At 38.2% G+C, this 21,359-nt stretch overlaps 1 protein-coding gene across 1 annotated transcript in view; it reads left to right on the top strand.

The window, feature by feature from the left end:
* The window catches only part of WDFY2 (WD repeat and FYVE domain containing 2), a 187,263-nt gene that overhangs the window by 114,899 nt on the left and 51,005 nt on the right, over positions 1 to 21,359 (top strand). Inside the window, exon 3 of the mRNA XM_012649277.1 lies at positions 415 to 488. Within this exon, the coding sequence (XP_012504731.1) occupies positions 415 to 488 (74 nt within the window). The remainder of the gene's footprint in view (positions 1 to 414; positions 489 to 21,359) is intronic.

Genomic DNA, 21,359 nt, shown 5'->3' with positions numbered 1-21,359 from the left:
ATAACAAGATCTTTCTTTTGTTTTCCTAGTTCAGAAAAAATAGGTTGTTTCTATTTAAGATAGAATCAGGGTGGAACAGAAAGAGTGGTAAACAGAAAGATTACACAGTGCAAAATATTGTTAACCTAGTCAAGTAAAGTTAGACTCAATACTGACGGCAAGCTGAGACCAAGCCCCTTGGAACTTGCCCAGGTTGAGAATATCTTATTTGTTATATTCGTTGAACAGATAACCGAAAAACTAAGGATTGATTGTAAAATTACTGTTTTTGTTTTTTGGTGAGTGGGAGTTAAATGAACTGTTTTTCAGGAAATAGAGGGGAAAAATAGCCCCACAGTTGTAGCTAGTTAGGCACTCCTAAGTGGATGAGAATCATCGTTTTGTTAATTTCATCAACATGTTCATTTCTTTCAGCTCCATGTTCATGCATGTCTTTTAACCCGGAAACAAGAAGACTGTCCATAGGTCTAGACAATGGTACAATCTCAGTAAGTACACATAAATAAGATTTCCAGTTGAAATACTTCCCTTCCTGTGAAGTATGTATATTTATTGTGATGAGAATTATTTATTAGTTTTTTCAAATTGACAGAATCATTTTCTTGCTAAGTAAAGTGGAAATTGTAGTCGAGCATATTATGGTAAGAGATTCTGTGTAAGGAGAGCTGTCATCAGTGTCCACTTAAATGCTGACTAGATTCAGCTTGACCTGCCATGCACAGTTGTGAGTATAGGGGCACTGGGAGGCTAACGAGTGAACTGCATGAATCTGCCTTAGGGAGAGCAAGCTGTGATACTAGCGGCTTTAATCAGATGGTTAATCATGATGCAGACACCAGCAACAGAACAGGAAGAAAAGACTTTCTCTTACATCTGTATGTGTGATCTTGTCTTTGATACTTTGTGTTCTCTTCCTTCCCCTCTTCCTTCTGCTTCTTGTCTTCTCAGCTCCCGCTAGCATCTGAATAGAATTCTATAAATTTGTAAAGAAAGTACAGAATCTAGATTTAGTCTGTAGGGTAGATCCAAATGAATATTAGACCTTTTGATTATACATCTTGAGGGAACTGAAATGATTAAAATTAAAATTTTGAGTTTTATCTATCTACTTAATTTTTTTATATATTTAGTTTCTACTAATGTATTAACTAGTAACAAGACTGATCTGGTAAATTCTCCATTTGGTACATTATCCAGTATTGCTTTTAATCCTGGGCAAGTGGGATCCTGCTTTGGGACTGGTAAATTGGAAGGCTCTACTCTGATCACACTTCCCCCATAGGGTGAAGAATCTGAGGGGCCAAGGGGATGTGACTAGCCCACACCCTCACTCTCTACCACCCCATCCTATACCTACAGGACTCTGGAATTTCTTGCCCCCAAACAGCTCAGAGTTTGCTTCCAGAGTCTGTGTGGGCCTTTTTCCTGGATCTGTCCTCAGGAGGACAAAACCAGTGAATATTTTCTTAGGCCCGAGAGATGGCAAAGGGGTAGCAGTTTGAGGTGTGCAAGGTCCCTCAAGGTGTCCACAGAACTGAAGAACGGGAAGAGAAGGGGATGGGCTGGTCCTTCTAACACCAAAAAGTGGACCCCAAAACTGGCGTCCAGCCTGAAGGCCAAGAAGGTTCTTGGCTTCATGCAGGAAAGAATTCAAGTGAAAGACTTAAGTTGGAAATGAAAGCAGCATTTATTAAAGAAACAAACAGCACGCAGGCTACCCCATAAACAGAGCATATTGTTGGTGTGCTCTATTTTTGGCTATCTCTTGATTATATGTTAAATAAGGGATGGATTATTCATACGTTTTCTGGGAAAAGGGTGGAGATTTCCAGGAATTGGTGGCACTTCCTCTTTTTCTACCATATAAGGTAACTTCTGGGGGTTGTCATGGTGATTGTAAACTGTTATGGCACTGGTGGGAGTTTCTTTTAGTATGCTAATACATTATAAGTAGGGTATAATGAGCTACCAGGGTGAGCAGAGGTTGTTCTTGTTACTGTCTTGGCTCCTATTGGTCTTAACCAGTTTCTTCACTGCATGTTTTCCGGTTTTTGTCAGAGACCTTGGTTTGGGTCTCACAACTTTTCAATGAGTTGGGCCTGCCGGTTTCCTCCCTCACTCCCATGTGAGCACATTAAGGTGTGGAACTTAAAGGAGTCTAAGAATTCTAAATTTGGAACTGTACCTTCAGGTAGTTGAAGATGTATTTGTCAAGAATGGAGGATAAGACCATATGTTATTTAATAGTTTAACTTGACTTGTAACTTTTAAATACTTAGACATGGAATGTGGGCCTCCATCTGTAATCTTGCCCAGCCTTTACAAATGTTAGTGGGCCTGAAGTTTTCTATTTGACCTTTAGTCAAAACATTTGTTTGGTGGCCTTTATGGGCATATTAACAATATTGTTAAATATAAATCAGCCTATTGACAAATATTTATGGAATTAAATCTAACCCATTTAGTAGATTTGTAAACTCTTCTTTAGGTCGACAGAAGAGAAGTTTATGATATGGATTGTAGTCTAGTTTGAGGAGAGCCATTTTAAAAAGGAGGCATATATGTGGAATAAATTTATTTTTAAAAGATAAAGGGAGATCGTTGGATTATTCAGTGAACCTCCGAAGTGTCTCTTACAAAGGAAGTCTGAAAACATGAGCTGAGATCTGTCTATTGCCCAACAGCTCACAGACTAGTATACGTAACACCATGTATAGTAACACAAGTATACCTAAGTCCATGAAAAGACTTAGGTTTATCTAACACATGGGTGGTTCTTTGCACTTTTGATATTAATGTGGGTGGTTAATGGGTGCTGATTGATACATTTGGCTTTGAAGGCAAGAAAGGTGAGCAAAATAAGTTATGGAGAATTCATAAGCTATTTATTGTATGTAAGAGGAGAAACCATCTTAGGCATTATTCCTTTAGTAAATGAAACTGCCAAAGAACCAGAACATCAATCAGGCACTGGAACTGTGTCTGCTCTAGGTATGTCAGTACGGTGTCAAGACATCAAACCTTATCTTACTCTGATCTTCCGATAAAGATTGAGGCCCCTGACTTGTGTGAAATAATTTCCTTGAAAGTTCCTCCTTTATGTTGCTAAGGAAGATGAATTGCACATTCTGCCTATTCTCATCTGAAGAATTATAAAGAGAGCTAAGTTAGAGGAAGATACACTGAGAGGACAGCATGTTTAAGGTTCAGGATTCTCATGGATCACTACAATAACAGGTTCTTTACTGAAAATACTTAGTCTCTGTTGTTTAATAATTTACTTCCTGGACATGAGAAATTGTAGTCAGACACTATACGTTCTCTGGTTGCTGAATATAGCAGATAAATTTTGAGAAGAAATACTGGTTGACTTATTTTAAAACTAAGAAAAGATGAAATCGGAAAGTAAATCCTTATTTCATTTTATTTTACTGAATAAAAAGAACACATTATGTAAGAGTTAAGAGACAGTTAAACTTATATAACTGAGTAGTACAGATGAAGTAGAGATAACAAATAGAGACCATTCTTTTAAAAATTTGGCCACAAAGGGAATGAGAGAGAGGTTGAGCACTGGAACACGATCAGATGGGAGACAAACAGCGAGAGGGTTAGAACAATTTGGAAAATTTAGCTGCAGGAAAGGATGAGGACCCTTGAGATAGAAGGGAAAGAGAAAGAGAAATGTCAATACATTTCGAGATATAGGAGAGGAATGCCTTTTGTTTTTTTCTCATGAAGTAGCAGGTAAGATCCCCTACTGAGAGAAGCTGAAGATGGGGTGAGAGTATATTTTCATCCCTCTACGTTTTGCTTTTTGTGAGTGTATAGCCCAGAATCATCTTCTGCCATCTTGGTCTACATAGTCCTAATTATCCTTCCAGACCTAGTTCAAATATTACGATTTTATTTTATTTTTCGGCAGTTGGTTCCTGAGTCCTACCAATTGAAATTAATCACACGCAGTACTCAGTAGGGTTAGCTATATTGTATTGCCTGTTTAACTTTTGTTTTGTAAAATGTTTTTAAGTCGGTCTCTTCTATCATTGGGTGTTGAGACCTTGGCCGGTTTTTTTATTCATCTCTTCTCCTAGCAGATCTTACTGTGATTCCTTGTAAAGTTAGGAACTCAATGAATAATTTTTTAAATAAGTTTATTGACTAAAGTATAAACACTTATTATTTAATAAAGCTGGTTGTAATAAGCACTTGCTTAAATTCTGAGATAGCTTATTTGTACAATTCTATTACTATTCAAAATAAATTTATTTTTACAATTCTATTACTACTCAAAATGTTTATACAATTCTGTAGGGGAAGAAGATATGCCAGTAATTTAATTCATCTTGAGTTTTCAGTATTATCTTCTGTTTTAATATTGAAAGAACTCAAATTGTGCTAACTGCTATTCATGCTGAAGTGGGACTTAAAACTCTCAATTGTTGTATCTCATGTATTCTAACCAACCAACAAATATTTAAGCTTTAATTATGTACAAAAGATTATGCTCAGTTCTAACATAATGTAGCTCCCAGTCTCAAAGAGTTTATAATTCAGTTGTGAAGACATTTTTCCTTTTCATGAAAAATGAAGTTATGAAATAAGTAATACAAAGTAAACAAATAACAGCGGAAGTAGCAGGACACCAGTGAATGTGATTTTGGCAAGGCAGTGAAGTCAGAAGAGAGTGAGAGACAGTGGTCTGGGAGAGCTCCATGGAGACTGGATGTGAGCTGGGTTTAGAAGATAGGCTTGGATTCGATTAGCTAAAGATAGAAAGATAAGATATTTCAGACAAAATTAATGGCATGGGGAAAGAAAACGTGGAGGTAACAAAGGGCAAGAAATATTTGCAGAAAAATCAACCGATTTGGAAAGAAGTTTAATGGGGAATTGCGAAAGCCTTGACTCAGGACTAGTGGTTAGCATTATGTAAAGGAACTAGATCCCTGCCAAGGAAGATTCCCCCCAATCCCAACCCAAGACTTTCTGCTGTATTTAAAGGGGATGATTGACTGATGAGGAAATGTCAACACAGAAATAAAGAATTTCCATTAAATTAATTTCTATCAACCCTAATGAATAATGGCTGTAGGATAGTCACAGAGATGTATAGATCTTTATAAATACATATTTTCTTCTTCATCAAAATTGTTAGGGAACGAAAATTTTTATTAATATCTTGCCAAGGTAAATGCATACTCATTAAAGATTTTTTTGAAAAAGGCTCCAAAATTATAAAATCTCTTTTCTCTGAATATTAATCTCATATATGTGTTATGGGAAGTTTGATTGGGATGAGAGGAGAGGATTGATCTATACAACAGTTATCATTCAGAATGGTGATTATTATATATAAAATAATGATATTGACCATGTATGGATTTGTTGTTATTGTTTTGGTAATTCTTGTGGTTATTATACTTTTATAGTATATATTACTGTTAATTCACATGGGTTATCCAAGGGAATGAAAACTAAACATTTGTTGAACAGCTACTATGTACCAGGCACTTTGCTTTAAATATAATGCCCCATTCCAGCATTCCACAATAATCCTATGATATAGGTAGTATTATGCACATGTCTCAGATAAGGAAACAAAGGCCTGGATAATTTACATACCTTCTCTAGCTTACTGAGCTAGGAAGCAGCTCAGCTGACTTGGGAACTCTGCCTGTGTGCCTTGAAGCCTAGGCATTCTCCTTAGTTTATGGGTCTGTCTCCTTCCTGTACTGTGAACTGCCTGTGAGCAAAGACCATGTCTGCTTCAGCTTTGTATCCTAACAGAGTTGTGCAGCACTGTAGATGCTTTGTAAAATATCAGTTGAAAGAAGGAAAGAAGCCATTTCAACTCTTCTCATCAGGATGCTAAAAACAAAATTGAGCACTAGGCTGGCAGGGTAAATATACTCTCAACAGTTGACACAATATGAGCAGATCTGTGTTTAAGTGACTAGTCTGGGCATACGGAAGAATTTGACATCCATATACTGCTTCTTGAAATTCATACACAGAATACACAGAGATATACATTAAGCAAGCAAATAAAAAACCTAAGTAGAAATATAAAGTGTTCCTGACAGTTCGTGGGACCATAAAATATGCTGTTAAGTCTTTGATTGCCTCCTTTTTACCTAGACTAGAAATCTGATGAATTTTGGGGATTATTGAAGGAATATGCCTTCTCACATCATTCATATTTTACAATTTTAGAGTATACTTTACAAGAATATCACTGTTTTTATCTGTTTTACCAGTGGTATTCTTTAGAGAACGTGTTTTGAAATTGTGTCACATGATGGACTTTATGATGGTGTGTGTCTTGGCAGAATCTCATAGATAGGACAGCTTTATCACAGGTCACAGAAAATACTCGGACAGAGAGTTCTTGCTGTATAGGGAAGCAAAAAGTACCCCCTTGCAGAAGCCTCAAGGGAGAGGAATGTAGTTTCTGTAAAAGAGGATATTACTTTTTCAAATAAAAGGAGAAATTACCTCTTCGAAAATATGATATTTAGCATCTTCTAGAAGGAAATCCAAGAATCATCAGAGCTGTTTTGATCCTCTGAAACCAGGATTTTGGACTGTAAGTGTTTTATTATATTCACAAGGTCCAAGATATTATAGTGTTTGTAACAGAGCTCGTGCAGTTCTGGGAGAACAAGATGAGTCATTACCGGTTACAGCATATCAATACCTGGAAAATTAGTTTTCTAGGGCTGCTGTGACAAAGTATCACACACTGGGTGGCTTAAAACAACAGAGTTTATTCTCTCACAGTTCTGGAGGCTGGAAGCCTGAAATCAAGATGTTGACAGGGCCATACTCCTGAAGGCTGCAGGGGAGAATTGTTCCTTGCCTTTTCCTAGCGTCTGGTGGTTGCTGGCAGTCCTTGGCATGCCTTGGCTTATAGATGGGTCACTCCAATTCCTGCCTGCATCTTTACATCACCTTCTTTTCTGTGTCTCTGTGTCTCCATATGGCTTTTTTTTTTTTTGAGACAGGTTCTTGCTCTGTTGCCCTGGCTAGAGTGCAGTGGTGTCATCATAGCTCACTGCAACCTCAAATTCTTAGGCTCAAGCAATCCTCCTGCCTCATCCTTACGAGTAGCTGGAACTACAGATGTGTGCAGAAAGGGGCAGGCCTTGGAAATATAATAGGAAAATACCGAATCCCACAATTTCCCCACTAACAGTTAAAGATCAATCCTATGAGTTCTCTCACTGATGGGGCACGGGCACGCTGCAGGAGTTCTGTTTTGTACAACTTCTGAAAAGAACTGAATGGACGGAAAAGAGATGTAAATCTCTCTCTTTCAAAATTTCTTTTTTTTTTTTTTTTTTTTTTGAGAATTCACTTTTTTACAGCCTAAATAGTTCCTCAGGGAACAGCAGGGTGTGAGCTCCAAGCCTCAACCATATCTGGAGGATAGAGTCACATCTCTTGTGATAATCCCTTCTTCAAGGAAAGGCAGAAGAGCCAACTCTTGGACTTTGACATCCTTGCAGTTTTTGTTATCTACCTGCCACCAAGAAGGAAGAAAGGAGCGGATGCAGCAGTTTCTCCACTGTACCTGCCATTTTTACAGCCTCCTTTAAAAAGCCCCAGTAGCTGCTTTTCAGGGCCAGCACATGCTTCCTCTTTCCACCTCCATGCTGGTCCTTTTCCCTTCCCGCCAGGGAAAAGTAAACACACTTCTTCTCTCTATCCTACTCTTTGTCTGGAAAAATCTTTCTCAAAACCCTTGTGCACCAGCATCTCTACCGTAACATGTGCCATGATGCCCAGCCAATTTTTCTATTTTTAGTAGAGACAGGGTCTGGCTTTTGCTCAGGCTGGTCTCAAACTCCTAAGCTCAAGGGATCCTCCTGTCTCAAGGCCTCCCAGAGTGCTAGGGCGTGAGCCACCACGCCCAGACCATAAGGCTTTCTTATAAAGACATCAGTCATTGGATTTAGGGCACTCCCTAATCCAATATGACCTCATCTCAACTAATTGCGTCTTCAAAGACCCTATTTCCAAATAAGGCCACAGTCTGAGATTCTGTACTATTTAACTGTACTATTTAACTCAGTACACCTTGTGATATTGTATTTACAGTATTTGCCTACCAGTGTTAAACACTTGATTTGGAAACAATTTTGCGAATGTGAGGTATGATCTCTTCAAAAACTATCCAAAGATATTAAAATAAGATGACACAAAATCCTCTTAGGGGTGACAAGAAAATATTAGAATTGAAAGGGACCTTAATTCTTCTGCATCTAGTGGCACTCTCCTTTAGATTAAGCAATAGATAGGGTAGGTCACATGTCAAGATAGTGGTGGCAGAGCTAGGACTTCCCTGAGACCTGGACAAATTTTCTTTGTATTATACCAAGCCAGTTTCTTCATACAACTAGAACAGCCCAACTACAAGACATTGCCCTAGGGTATTTACTAGTGAAGTGTGCAGGAGCTCTTGTTATTCTGTGCATCTAGCCATTTTTAAAAGTGGGGGAGGGAAGAATTTGAGCATTTACTCTAACAAGGTGTTTTGGATAAGTTGTTTATTACTGCACGTTATAATGAGCCAACAGGGACTGAACCCAAATGGCACGGTTACATTCAGCAGCAATGACAAGTAACCTCTGAATAAAGCAGTTCAGCTATACCCAGGCAAGTTGAGTGTACAGTCAGTCCACTCCTGCTGCAGAGAAAACCTTTCAAAAATCTTCACCTCAGTTGGATTAGAAACAGCACTGCTATAGCAGACTCCTGCTTGTCAATCATCATGATGCATTCCAGGTTTTGTATTTATAGAAGAGTTGATGTTGCTTCTGGAATTTCCCTACTTTCCAGGATTTCTGATATGATACTGATTATGATCTTAATTATGAGAACAACAGAGGGTGAATTTGAAGAAAATTTCAGGATGTCTTGTATTAAGAGAAATGTGGGCCTAGACTAGAATCTACAGGGTCTTCTTTTAAACTTACATAACCCTACTGTTACTTACACTAGCTTATGATTCTGTCATTATACCATGGTTTCCACCATTTCTGAGTCAATCATCATTCTGAGTCACTGAGCTTTCTTGTGTGAGTTCATTTTATAGGCTGTAAGGTAGCCATTTTCTTCTGAGCTTGTGCTAATAAGTTACAATGAACTTAAATATATACATATTTTAATACCATAGGTGTTGGAGCTATGCTTAGCAGGAAAATAATACTAGGGTGCTGACCTGCCAGTTGCTTACTATTTATTTATACAATATAATTCACCAAAGGTGGTTTTGTCGAAAGAAAACACTTGCTGTTACTGTGTGAGTTACTGTGCCTTCAACATTTGTGTGGATTGCACACCTCTCAAGGACAAACCTTCTGCCCTGATTATGTCATTGTACATGTAGCCCTGTCATCTTTTGCTCAGTACCTGCATGTTATCTAAAAACTTGGTCAAACAAGAGTAAATGCTAATGCCAAGAGCATTCTTTAACGTGAGTATAATTTGTGGCACCTCCATTGCAATTGTGAATTTTTGAAGGCCTTCTTGATCCAACATTTAGACCGATCCTGTAGCACGAATACCCATAGGAGCTCCCAGATTTCTGTGAATAAATTAGGTGCCGATGAGATCCAGTAGGGTGAGGGGTGGATCGCAATCATTTACACACTGTCTACTGGAGCTACCTTGGCCACATCAATGTAGCGCATCTATGCTTCAGAAAGGCAATGGCTGGGAATTGATGAGTGTATTATGTTCCGGGTTACTTTTCCTTTATCTTAGGAACCTTATCCCTTAATAGTCTCTCTCTCTCCCCTGGAATAATCATTGGTGTAATTATTTAGTTAATGCAGATATTCAGCATAAGCTCTACTAGGCAGGAACTGTGTTTGTTTGACTCCGTTACATCCCTGGCGCCCGTGAATTTTAAGTGCTCTCTAAATATGTATAGACTGAATCAATGAGTGAGTGAATGAATGAATATAGTTTATTGAGCTGACAATATATGGAGGTTAAGAGCACAGGCTCTGGAATCAGAATGTCCAAGTCAAATCACAGCTGTACTCCCTCAAACTATGTCACATAGGGCAAGTTGCTTTACTTTTTATGTCTCTGTTTCCTCATCTGTAAAATGCAGATAATAATTATATCCATTTCATAGGGTTGTTGTTGGGATTATCATACATGTAAAACTCTTAGAACAGTGCCTGTACATGTCAAATGCTCCGTAAATACTAGCTCCTGTCAACGTCATTGTCATCATCAGCGGCAGTATCCTCCGTTTGCAATAACCAGGAAGGTTTGGTTAAAATGTGTCATGAGTATTCAGTAGGCCAGTTCCAAGGGGAGGAAGTGTCTTAGTGGTGGCATATTCCTTAGGATGATTCAGCTTATTTCTGGTCCCATCTTCAATCTTTGCTGCCTCATCACAGTAATTGAGCAGTGATTTGCGAACATGGACTGTCAAAACACAGTTTTTCTGCAGAAGAGTTTCTTGTCCAAGTTGTTGCCATTTTAATCTTCATCATCCTCAAGAAAATTTTTGAGCTTAGAGAGATGTACAAATTACTGAAGATGCTCCAACTGGATGATTGGAGAAGATGTAGCAAATTTCTCATCATAAATTACTCCGTTGTTTTAGTAGAGTAAGAGTGTGAGAGGAGGGATGATCACCAGCCATCAGGACTTACATTGTTTTCTATTTCTTTAGGAATCTGAATTTTATAGGCCAATGTCCACAGCTGTCTGTGGCCCGATAGTTTTTTTTTTTTTTTCCAACAGTAGGAATCAGTCTGTTGGTATCAAAAATCTTTTCTTAATCATTTCCATCCAGACATTTGAGAACATTTTCTGTATACACAAATATGTTGCTAATTTTTACTTTGAGTTAATCTTTTGTACAAAGTAGAGTTGGATCATGGTTCTCATGTCACTATCCTTTATGTTGTGAGGTTCAGAGCCCAGATGGGGTGGCATTTCCATGTTAATCACCTTTGAAGGTATTCCTCTCGACAGAACTTTGACAACAGCAGAGTCATGAAACATACCCTCCAAAGAGCCATCTGACATTTATTCTTTTGCTGTAAAGCCTGAAAACTCACTAGAGCCAAAATACATGGAAGAAGCAGTTTTTCTTTTATAGCCCTTACATTTGCTGCATTGCTGTCACCCAGTGCTTCTCCACCTACTCTGTGATCTGAGGCAGTCTTAGAAAAAGGCTGCCCTCTCGCTGGCTAGAGGTTTCTATTAGCAGAGAAGGGAGCGGTATTAGGTATGCCCTGGTCTCTGGGGTCAAGTGCTGGGCTTGTACGTTTTTGTTTGACTGCAGTTGGATGCTACTGTGACCCAGGGTGCTGGTGACCTGAATAGTTTTTCTTTCCAAGGTGCGTGCTCCTCCCTGTTTATTTACCGCTCCTCCCACACTAAGCCTTGAATGCAGGCTCCACACCCCACTCATCTCCAGCTTCACCTCATTACAGACGGAGGAATAACTCTTCTCTTAGTTACCAGTGAATGTTTTACATTTTCCTAAATACACACTCATTTAGTGTAGGAAGAAAACCATCCGTATTAGACCTTAAGCTCACTGGAGCAACTTACACAGTTGCAAAAAGACTGTTAACCATACTGGCACAAAGAACAGCTCAGCTTTTTCATTTGCAGCAATCACAGAGGCCCAGCTGGTTTCCTGGCTTGGAGAGAAGTCAAAACAGTAGGGCAGGTTCTTCAGCTCAGAGCTTTTCTGTTATAGGTAGGAAGAGAAAGGAGCTGGAAAGGTGCCTTCCAGTGGATTGAGTGGTGTCATGGTCGGGTATTTGGTGTGGCTTTTTAAGTCCAGGAAACCCTAAGTTCTCTCCAGATTTTTCCACTGGTTCTTCCTTCTCTGCCAGAGCCTTAGATGCGAAGGTCCCCGAGCTTTTGCCCTCCTGCTGCGTACCCTTTTTTAGTGATCTGTTCCTTTGGCCTAATTATCCTATACCTACAGTTCTCAAGACTGTGACTGATTCTCCTCTCCTGAGCCTGAAACTGCACTCCAATTTAGCATATTCTAAACGGAAATAATTCCCTCCCCCCCACATATACTTTTTCTTCTCTGTTCCTTCAGTAAATGGCATCACATGGAGTAGCCCCAGCCAGAAATACGACCCACATTTCCCTCAAACCGCACCACAATCAGTGCCGATGGGCCAGACTTAACCTCAGAACTGTCTCCTGACTCTGTCTTTCTTTTTCTGTTCCCACTAGTACTTTTAAAATTTCTGTCTCTTGCAGGTTCGCTTGGATTATTGCAATAAGCCCCAGATTGGTCCTATAGCCTGTAGTCTCCAGTTTCCTCCAATTGCTCTGCCATCAGATCCCCGAAGTTCCACACACATTCTGTATAGAGACTCTCAGCCACTTTCGGAAGGATGAAGTTCAGAGCCCTTAATTCCTTCCCTGTCAGCCTCATCTGTCAGAACTCTCCTACCGAATATCAGACCTTTTTGGGTCGCATATCCACACCCGTATATATGGAGTCCCTCCACCAAAAATAGATGTCATCCCTCCTTGACCTCCTGCTCGCCCCAAGAACTCCTCTCCTACCTTTAAGTGTTGGCCTAAAGTCCCAAACCCATTCTTATGAGAAACCTGCCCTACTCCAGGGAAGGGTTAAAAGACTCTGTGAGGATTCTCATACCCATTAGTTCAAATTTCTACTTTAGTCTTTCTATATCATTAGTTTACAGGTATATTTCATTTATGTAATTATGTATTAAATAAGATAACACATGTATACAGTGAACCCTTGGATAATGTGGGGGTTAGAGGTACTGATCCCCTGCACGTTGAAAATCTGTGTATAACTTTTGACTCCTCAAAAAGTGACCTACTAATAGCCTCCTGTTTATGGGAAGCCTTGCTGATGACATGAACAGTTGAGTAACACATATCTTGTGTATGTATTATATACTGTATTCTTACAATAAAGTAACCTAGAGAAAGGAAAATGTTACTAAGAAAATCATAAGGAAGAGAAAATATATTTACTATTCGTTAAGTGTAAGTGGCTCATCATAAAGGTCTTCATTGTTACATTCACGCTGTGTAGGCTGAGGAGAAAGAGAAGCACTTGGTCTTACTGTCTCAGGGGTGGCAGAGGAGGGAGAAAATCCGCATGTGTGTACCTGCGCCGTTCAAACCTGTGTTGTTCAGGAGCCAACTGTAGTCCCTGTAAGTGTTGGTAAATAATACTTAATAAATTTAGTAAGTGTTAATTTCCTTATTTTCTTTACCTTCATTAGCCTGTGCAACTTGAAGGCAAGAAACATGCTATATGCACTGGCATTTCCAATACCCAGTAGAGAGCCTTGTGCAAACTGGAACTGCAATAATAGTTTTGGAATGAGTAAAAGCCAAACCAGTTTCCATCCAGAAGTTCTTTCTCCTTTCACCTTCATTCTTATAGTCATCCTTTCAGAAGCCCTTGTTTCCCACCAACTGGTAGGGAGGAAGCAATTGTTTTATTCTCTTCCCTCCCTTTGTCAGGTAGAGCTTACTCAGAGTTTGTGAGAAATCGTTGTTAATATACTTTGCCTTCACATAGCAGGGGCAGGTGTTGCAGCGGTTGAGGTATGAACTTTGCCACCATGGAGGGCTACATGTGCATTCCAGCTCTACCATCTTTTAGCTGGAGAGTCATGACCAAGTTGGTTAACTTCACCTATGCCTCAATTTACTCATGGCTGACAGGGGATAATAATCTGTGCCTCATGGGATTGTTATGAGGGGTACGTGAAATAATTTATATAGAGGCCTTGGCACTCAGTAAGCCCTCAATAAATGGAAATTATTGTTTTTATGGCAGAAATTCTATTCATCTCAGCAACAGATGAACTTTAATTTACTTTTTGATAATGTTAATAATTTTTTCTGAAATTAAAGACTACTATTTTTTACACAATTATTTGTCACCTCAAGTTTAAAAATTTTTTTTTAAACTCATTATTCTTAAACTAGTTGGTTTCTCGTGAGCACCATTTTTGGCTAATAAGATTAGATTTTACATGTATTGTTGGCTGTCTTTTTTTTGTTCTTTACTTGCTAAATATGTATTTATTTGTTTGAATAGTGTTCAGGACTGAAAATTTGTGAATTTAAATCCAGGAAAAGTGATAATTATAACATTTCAGCATGGAGCCTATGGTTATAAACATGTTGCTTGAAAAAGCAACATGTTATTGTGTTTTCTGTTGACGCAGTAAGTAAAACATTGGTTAGTCCTGACATTTGAGTCAAAAGTATGTACTGTTCTATTTTTCAGCATTGATTAGGGAAAGTAATAGCTTAGCAATTAGGCTCTCTTCTTTTTTTCTTTTATTATTTGGATGTCTGATAATTGCATACATTTTCATTCAAACCTACTATAGGTACCACTAAACCCCCAATTGAGACATCAATGAGCAAATTATTTAATTTTTCTCTGATGGTTTATCTAAATGAAAACATAAACTAATAAATATCACATTTATTAACTACTGCCATCACTGGAAAAAAATCATGCTTAATGTTTATACAGTATATTACATATTATTATTTGCATATATTTCAAAAGTATATTGATAGAGAGCTACTACATATAAATTAATATAGTACTTAAAATAACATTTTTATTCTTTCATTCAATTTTTTAATAAATGTTGAACACTTACTATGCGCCAGGCAATGTTCTCGTTACTTGAGATACATCAGTGAACAAAGTATACCCTCCCTCATCAAAAAATCCTTCTCCATGTTTATGTTGCATTTAGTAAAGTTTATATAAACAAGAAAGATAATACATGAAAGAGATACATGTTAGAGGGTCATAGAAGTGTTAAGTGCTATGGGGAAAAATAGAACAGAGTAAGGGGGATTGAGGATATGAAGGTGGGGTACAGGGAACTGATTGCAATTTTTAAAAGATGGACAAATTAGGCTTCATTGAACAGATGTTATTTGAGCAGAAGACTTGAAGATTGGAGGAGTGGGTCACACTGATATCTGGGGAAAAGTGTTTAAGACAGAGTCACAGCCAGTACAAAGGCCCTGAGGCAAGAGTGTTTATGATCCTAGTACAATTAAAATCTTGGCTTGATTAAAAAAATAAGGAATATTATTTTTTTATAAATATTTATTGATTACCTCTCGTACATTGTATATTAGGAAAATTGCTGGACATATGGGAGATGCATGTATTAGGAAAACAAAAACTCCATTACTTAAAATCTACAAGTAAAGATAAAATAATCTGATCATAGGTAGCTCTAATTTAATGCAGACTATTATCAATAGCATCAGAGAGCTATAGAGTCTCTTGAAATTCAGAGAGGAAAGATCCATTCTGCCTGGGGTGATTATACGAAAGCAGACTATTATTCACTCTTATAGAGGGATAGGTTTGAAAAGTGATGGAGACTAGGGAAAGGGAGAGACTAGATCAAAGGCTAGGAAGTGGGGATGTGCAGGTCACTGTCAAGGATAAATGTCATTTACTTGGAAATAAATGCATTGGAAGGGGCATGGGTTCAAAACAAGGATGATAAGAATCTGATGACTGAATGTATGGGAGAAAATGAGTGGGGAAAAAGAGTAGTCAGCAAAAAATAACTTCCAAGCCAAGCTCATGTTCAGCCATTACACATCAGTTGCTGCTGTCTACAGCCTGTGTCTGTTCTCATTGGTCAATGTCCCCGGCATACCACTTGGTCGTACTTCCAGGTGTCAGGGTTGGGTAACAGGGATCACTGAGGAGGCATTAGTAGTATGTGGTGCTTTGTGCTTATCTTTTCTTTCAGGTTTTTTTGTGATGTATTGTCATCTGGATTCTCCAAAGAGTGTAGAAACTTCAGAATTTGCACTGTGATTTTTTTCCTTTGCTCATGGAAATTCAATGAGACATTCTCCTGGGTTTCAATATCATTTTGAGTAGGCTCTTTGAGGTTTGCATGAGTCAAACTATCAGTGGATAAGAAATTCAAAAGACAGACCCAAGTTTTAAGCCAGAGGTATCCAACCAACTAAGCCTGTGACCTGGGGACAAGTCTCTTAGTATACTCTGGACTGTAGTTTCTCTATCTAAAGAATGAGTCACTGTGCTGAGTATTCTTTAAGAACCCTTACAGACTCTACAACTTGAAGAAATCCACAACGTAACAACCAAAGATCCAAACTTCTTTCACTAGCTGCTTTCATAAGTAGGAACAGTAGTCTTCAGCCTTAACTGTTAGGCCAAATACCATGACATCAGGTATAAGCAATTTTCAGTTTCAACAGGCAGCTTTTTTTGTTCAGCATCATTTTCTCAAAAAGTTTTGAGCCGTTTTTTCTGTTTAAAAAATAAACTTTATGTAAACTGATCTCTCATGTCATTTGCTGTTTAATATTATAGCAGAATTTTTATTGTGTATAAATGTTATTTAAAATATACAATCTCTTTTACTATTCATGAAAGGTGATTGGGGCACAGAGTACTTTCGCCAGTGGCTTCCTTTGGATGATACATCAATTTTCTGGCTTCAGATTTTGGCCTTGAGCAGGATATTGCCCATTCGTTGAATAACTTCCAAAAGCATTTGTCCTGAAGATTCTGAAATTTGCCAGAGGCAGTCTTGGAAGTGGTTGCATCCAAACCTGTGTGTCTTTTCCCTTTTACCTTCTTGCTTCCATCCTCTTGGGAGAGATATTATTGAAAAGCCAACTCCATCTGGTTGCTTGCAGTCGGTGTTGAGGGACTGGGGGTAGCACAAAAACATGCTACCATTGATGAAAAAAGATGATGACAGGTAAACCATGAAGCACCCAGGCAAACTGGAGGGGCAGCAGCCAGGCAATTAAACAGTCTATCTGTGAAGAGACCTTGACATTGCTTTGTTTTGTGTGTTTTGCATGCAAACCTGAATTGGAACGAGAATTTGTCTCTTATAGGTGATGTTTTGAATCTGGAGAGGCTCGCAGTTGCTGTCATTGCACAAACCCCAATTATTCTTTTGTTCTCTGGTTTCAGATGCTTCCATGTGTTGTGACATATGCCAGTCTTCTTAGAAATGTGACTGGGAGTTTCTTACAGAGTTGGGAGCCAAGGCTGGGGGATTGCAGCAAAAGCATTCCTTCCCCCACTTATTAAAACACATGTGGTCAGAAAAGATTAGGGTCACCAGACATATGACAGGAGGGGAAAAAAGGCACCTTCTCTCTCAGTTCCTGGGTGAGAGAATGTCCCATTGTTTGGTAGCCAGTGAAGCCTCTTTTCATAATTATAAAACAAACAAGAATAATTCTTTGAACCCTGTAGTTAAACTGGCAGAATATGAAATGAAGATTAAGCAAAGCCTAATGTCACGTCAATCACTGATACCAGTAGTTTTCAAAGTGTGATCTGTGAAGCAAAAGCTATTTTTATAATAATAATAAGATGTTATTGGCCTTTTTCACTCTCATTTTCTAACAAATGTACAGATTGAATGCAGAAGCAGAATGAGGGTCTGTCTTCTGTTAAGCTAGACATTAATGAGATTTGCTAAAATGGAAAACATTGCTACTATTTGCCTACATTTTTTTCTTTTGTAAAACATCGTTATTTTTTATAGATTGATATTTATATTAACGTAATAGATTTGTTATTGTTATTTTAGTGAATCGACATTTTAAAATTTTCTCAGTTTTAATTTCTACTATGATATTTTTGATCAGTCACTACAACCTACATATGTAAAAGCTCTTCTGAGTCCTCAATAATTTTTAAGACCGAGGGAAGCTGAGACAAAAAGTTTGAGAACTGCTGATTTAAACAAAAGACAACTAAGGGATGTAAGTTCCAGGCCACTAGTTGTTGAAGTGTAGAGACAGCCATAAGTAAGAGACGTAAGAATCTTAAAGGGTCTTTCTTAGCATCATTCTTACAGGATTTGAGGTGCTGTTTATATGTTCGTTTGTGTTTTTTAGAGTAGTTTTAGGTTCACAGCAAATCAAGAAGAAGAAACAGAGATTTGCCACATACCCCCTTCCCTGCACATGTACAGCCTCCCCCACTACCAGCATCCCCCACCAGAGTGGCACATTTGTTACAACTGATGAACTCACACTGACACATCCTTATCACCCACAGTCCGTAGTTTACATTAGGGTTTACTCTTGGTGGTGTACGTCTATGGGTTTGGACAAATGTGTCATGACATCTACCATTACAGTATCATACAGAGTAGTCTTACTGCCCTAGAAATCCTCTGTGTGCCATCATGGCCATGTACAAGTTCCAGTTATGAGGGAACAAAAGCCAAGTTGTCAGAAGAGACCAGCTGGTTAAGAAAGGATAATAGATTATTGCACTTAGAAAAAAAGCAGGGATACCAGAAGAAAGACCCTGAGACAGACAGTGGCTAGTGCAGTTTCATTGGCCTGTACCTTTCTCATTGTAGCCTCTGTCTTTTCTGTAAATTCTCTCTTTAGTGGCTTGAGTTCCTTGTAACCAAAAGAGCTGAGTAAAACCTAGAATAACACAGGGATGCAGATTATAATAAGGACGAGCATAGTTTGTATGATTAAGACTGGAATTTGATTCTGAATTTCCTGGTAGCCAAGGCAAAAGGGAGATTGTTAATCTTGAAACTATAATACAATAAAAAAGAAGGCAGTTTTAAAGGTAGTAATATTTTTCAAACACTGAATTTAAATCCATCACTCTCTTATGTATGAGAGTTCCTCAAAAAATTAAAAATAGAATTAACATGTGATCCAGCAATCCCACATCTGGGTATATATCCAAAATAATTGAGAAAGGATTTTTCAAAGATATTTGAAAGAGATATTTAATGAACATTCTTGTTCATTAAAGCATTATTCACAATAGCCAAGAGGTAGAAGCAAGCCAAATGTCCATCAACAGATGAGTGGATAAGGAAAATGTGGTGTGTACATATAGTGGAATATCATGCAGCCTTAGAAAAGAAGGAAAGCCCATCACATGCTGTAATGTGGATGAAATTTGAGGACATTATACTTAGTAAAATAAGCCAGTCATAAAAAGACAAGTACTGCCTGATTCCCCTCATGAAGTATATAAAGTAGTCAAAATCATTGAATCAAAAAGAGTAGAAAGGTAGTTGCCACAGACTGGGATGAGAGGAGAGAAGGGATTAGTGTTTAATGGGTATAGAGTTTGTCTTGCAAAATGAAAAATTTGTGGAGATTGGTTACCCAACAACGTGAACATGCTTAACACTCCTGAGCTGTACACTTAAAAATGGTTAAAATGACAAATTTAATGTTATGTGTTTTTTACCACATTAAAAAAAAATCCTCTCTTCAGTAACGACTTTGCATAGGTGCACAAATAACATTACCTCATAAAGCTGTGTGCTTTTATATGACACTTTTGCTGGGTAGTTACATAGAGGATTTTATTTCTTCCTTCATTCTTTATCACACTGAATTAAGAGTTCTTCTTTAGTTTTTGGATGACCTTGCTGGTTGGTTTGAGATGCATTTTTCTGAGAGGAGAGAAAAACCTACATAGGGAATATAACTATAATTTAGTTTTCTTCATAAAAATTAGATGCATCAAGCATTAAATCCATTTATATTTCTCATATGCAGCAAACATGACAAAGATCAGTAACAGATCATCTAATTTTAGATTATATTTCTATTCTTAACGTAGTGTTATATTTTAAGAAATAAGGGCTCATTGGCAAACTTAAATAAAGCAGGAAACTAAAAGCTGGATTTTAAACCAATATGGACATTACCATGGTTCTATTACTGGAATTTTTGAGGATTTGTTTCATTGAACCTTACTCAGTAGGTCAGCAGATGGGCGGTGCCTAGAACTGTGTATTATTTCTTCACTGGTAAACTGAAAGTGGAGGGTCAGGGTGACTATAGAAACAACAAAAGAACCAAACTCATTAAATTATTATTGATCGTTTAAAAGTTTTTATGTTTTGCAGCAGTTGAACATTACTATATAAAAGAAGGAAAGAAATAGGAAAAAACTGGCCAGTTAATGCACTTTGGGCAGGGTAGGGGCTGCTGTCTCAACTTATATATGAAATTAAGATATCTTTGTGTAGGGTGCATGTACTTTCATTTCTTCCTGTGTGTCTTAGTCTGTTCCGGCTGCTGTAACAAAATAACTGAAACTGGGTAATTTATAAACAACAGAAATTTATTTCTCATAGTTCTAGAGAGTGGGAATTCTAAGATCAAAGCACCGACAGGTTTAGTGTCTGGTGAGGGCCCAGTTTCTGCTTCCAAGATGGCACCTTGAAGGCTGTGTCCTCTGAGGGGACAAACCCTATGTTAGAAGGGATGGAAGGGCCAAAAAGGGTGAATGCTCCCCCAAACCTCTTTTAGAAGGGCCTTATTCCATTTAGGCACCTCCTAAAGGCTGTGCCTTTTAATAATACCACATTGGCAATTAAGTTTCAACACATGAATTTTGGGAAGGACACAAACATTCAAACTGTAGCACCACACCTAAGGCCTTACTGTGACCCTGCCATGCCCAGTGCCCTGGATGGAACCAGAAGCCACAGCACTGTGTCCTAGTTGTTTTTTCCATTACTTCCTGCCTTTCAGAGAAGGATCCAAAACATCACTGAGAACTTGTGATGTGCAGAAGCCTAAGGATGACCAGAAAACAAATTCTTACCTTTCATTTGAGTAAAAACACGAAGTACTGCTTTTTGGTCTCTCACTTAGACTGACAAAAAGCTGAGTTAACAACTTGACTCAGATAAGGTGACCTCGGTTACCAAAGAAGAAACGTGGTGTATCTACTTGACACATACGTTTTTATAAGCCAATAGAAGTGAACGACTGTTCTTGTGGAACATGCCACAAGAGTTGTGAGTGGCATGGGTATTCACAAAAAGGCATGGGCCTTTTTGTACATTCTTTAATGATGGGGCATGCTAGAAACTTTTTGTTTTTGAATACAGCATTGCCCAAATAAAGTGATGTTACCATCTGATTGATTCTGCAAGGCTTGGTTTTATAGGAATTCAAAGAAACAAAGGTGAGTAGAAAAGGCGTTGACCAATCTACAACGAAGCTTAATAGCTTTCTCTGTTTCTATTCTTTTCTCCACCCCCAGCCCAAAGCATTGGCTACTACTTACATTGCAACTTAAATAGTCTTGCCATTTTTCTTTTTCTCTTTTCTTCTTTTTCCTTAATTTCATCCGAAACATCAAAGAAACCTTTTTCCTTCTAAATTTTAGGAATAGAATGGTGTTTCATTCTGCCTTTGGAGTTACAAGTGTGTTAAATATCCCACACAGCCAAGTACCCTAGCCAAGATTGATCACCTCACTCTAACTGCCACAAATCAAGTTTTTAAGTGGATTAATAGTG

Source organism: Propithecus coquereli, unplaced genomic scaffold, assembly GCF_000956105.1.
Source record: "Propithecus coquereli isolate 6110/MARCELLA unplaced genomic scaffold, Pcoq_1.0 Scaffold11, whole genome shotgun sequence".
NCBI classification, from domain to species: domain Eukaryota; kingdom Metazoa; phylum Chordata; class Mammalia; order Primates; family Indriidae; genus Propithecus; species Propithecus coquereli.
Note: the sequence above shows the minus strand (reverse complement) of the source record. Positions and strands in the feature narration are given on the sequence as shown.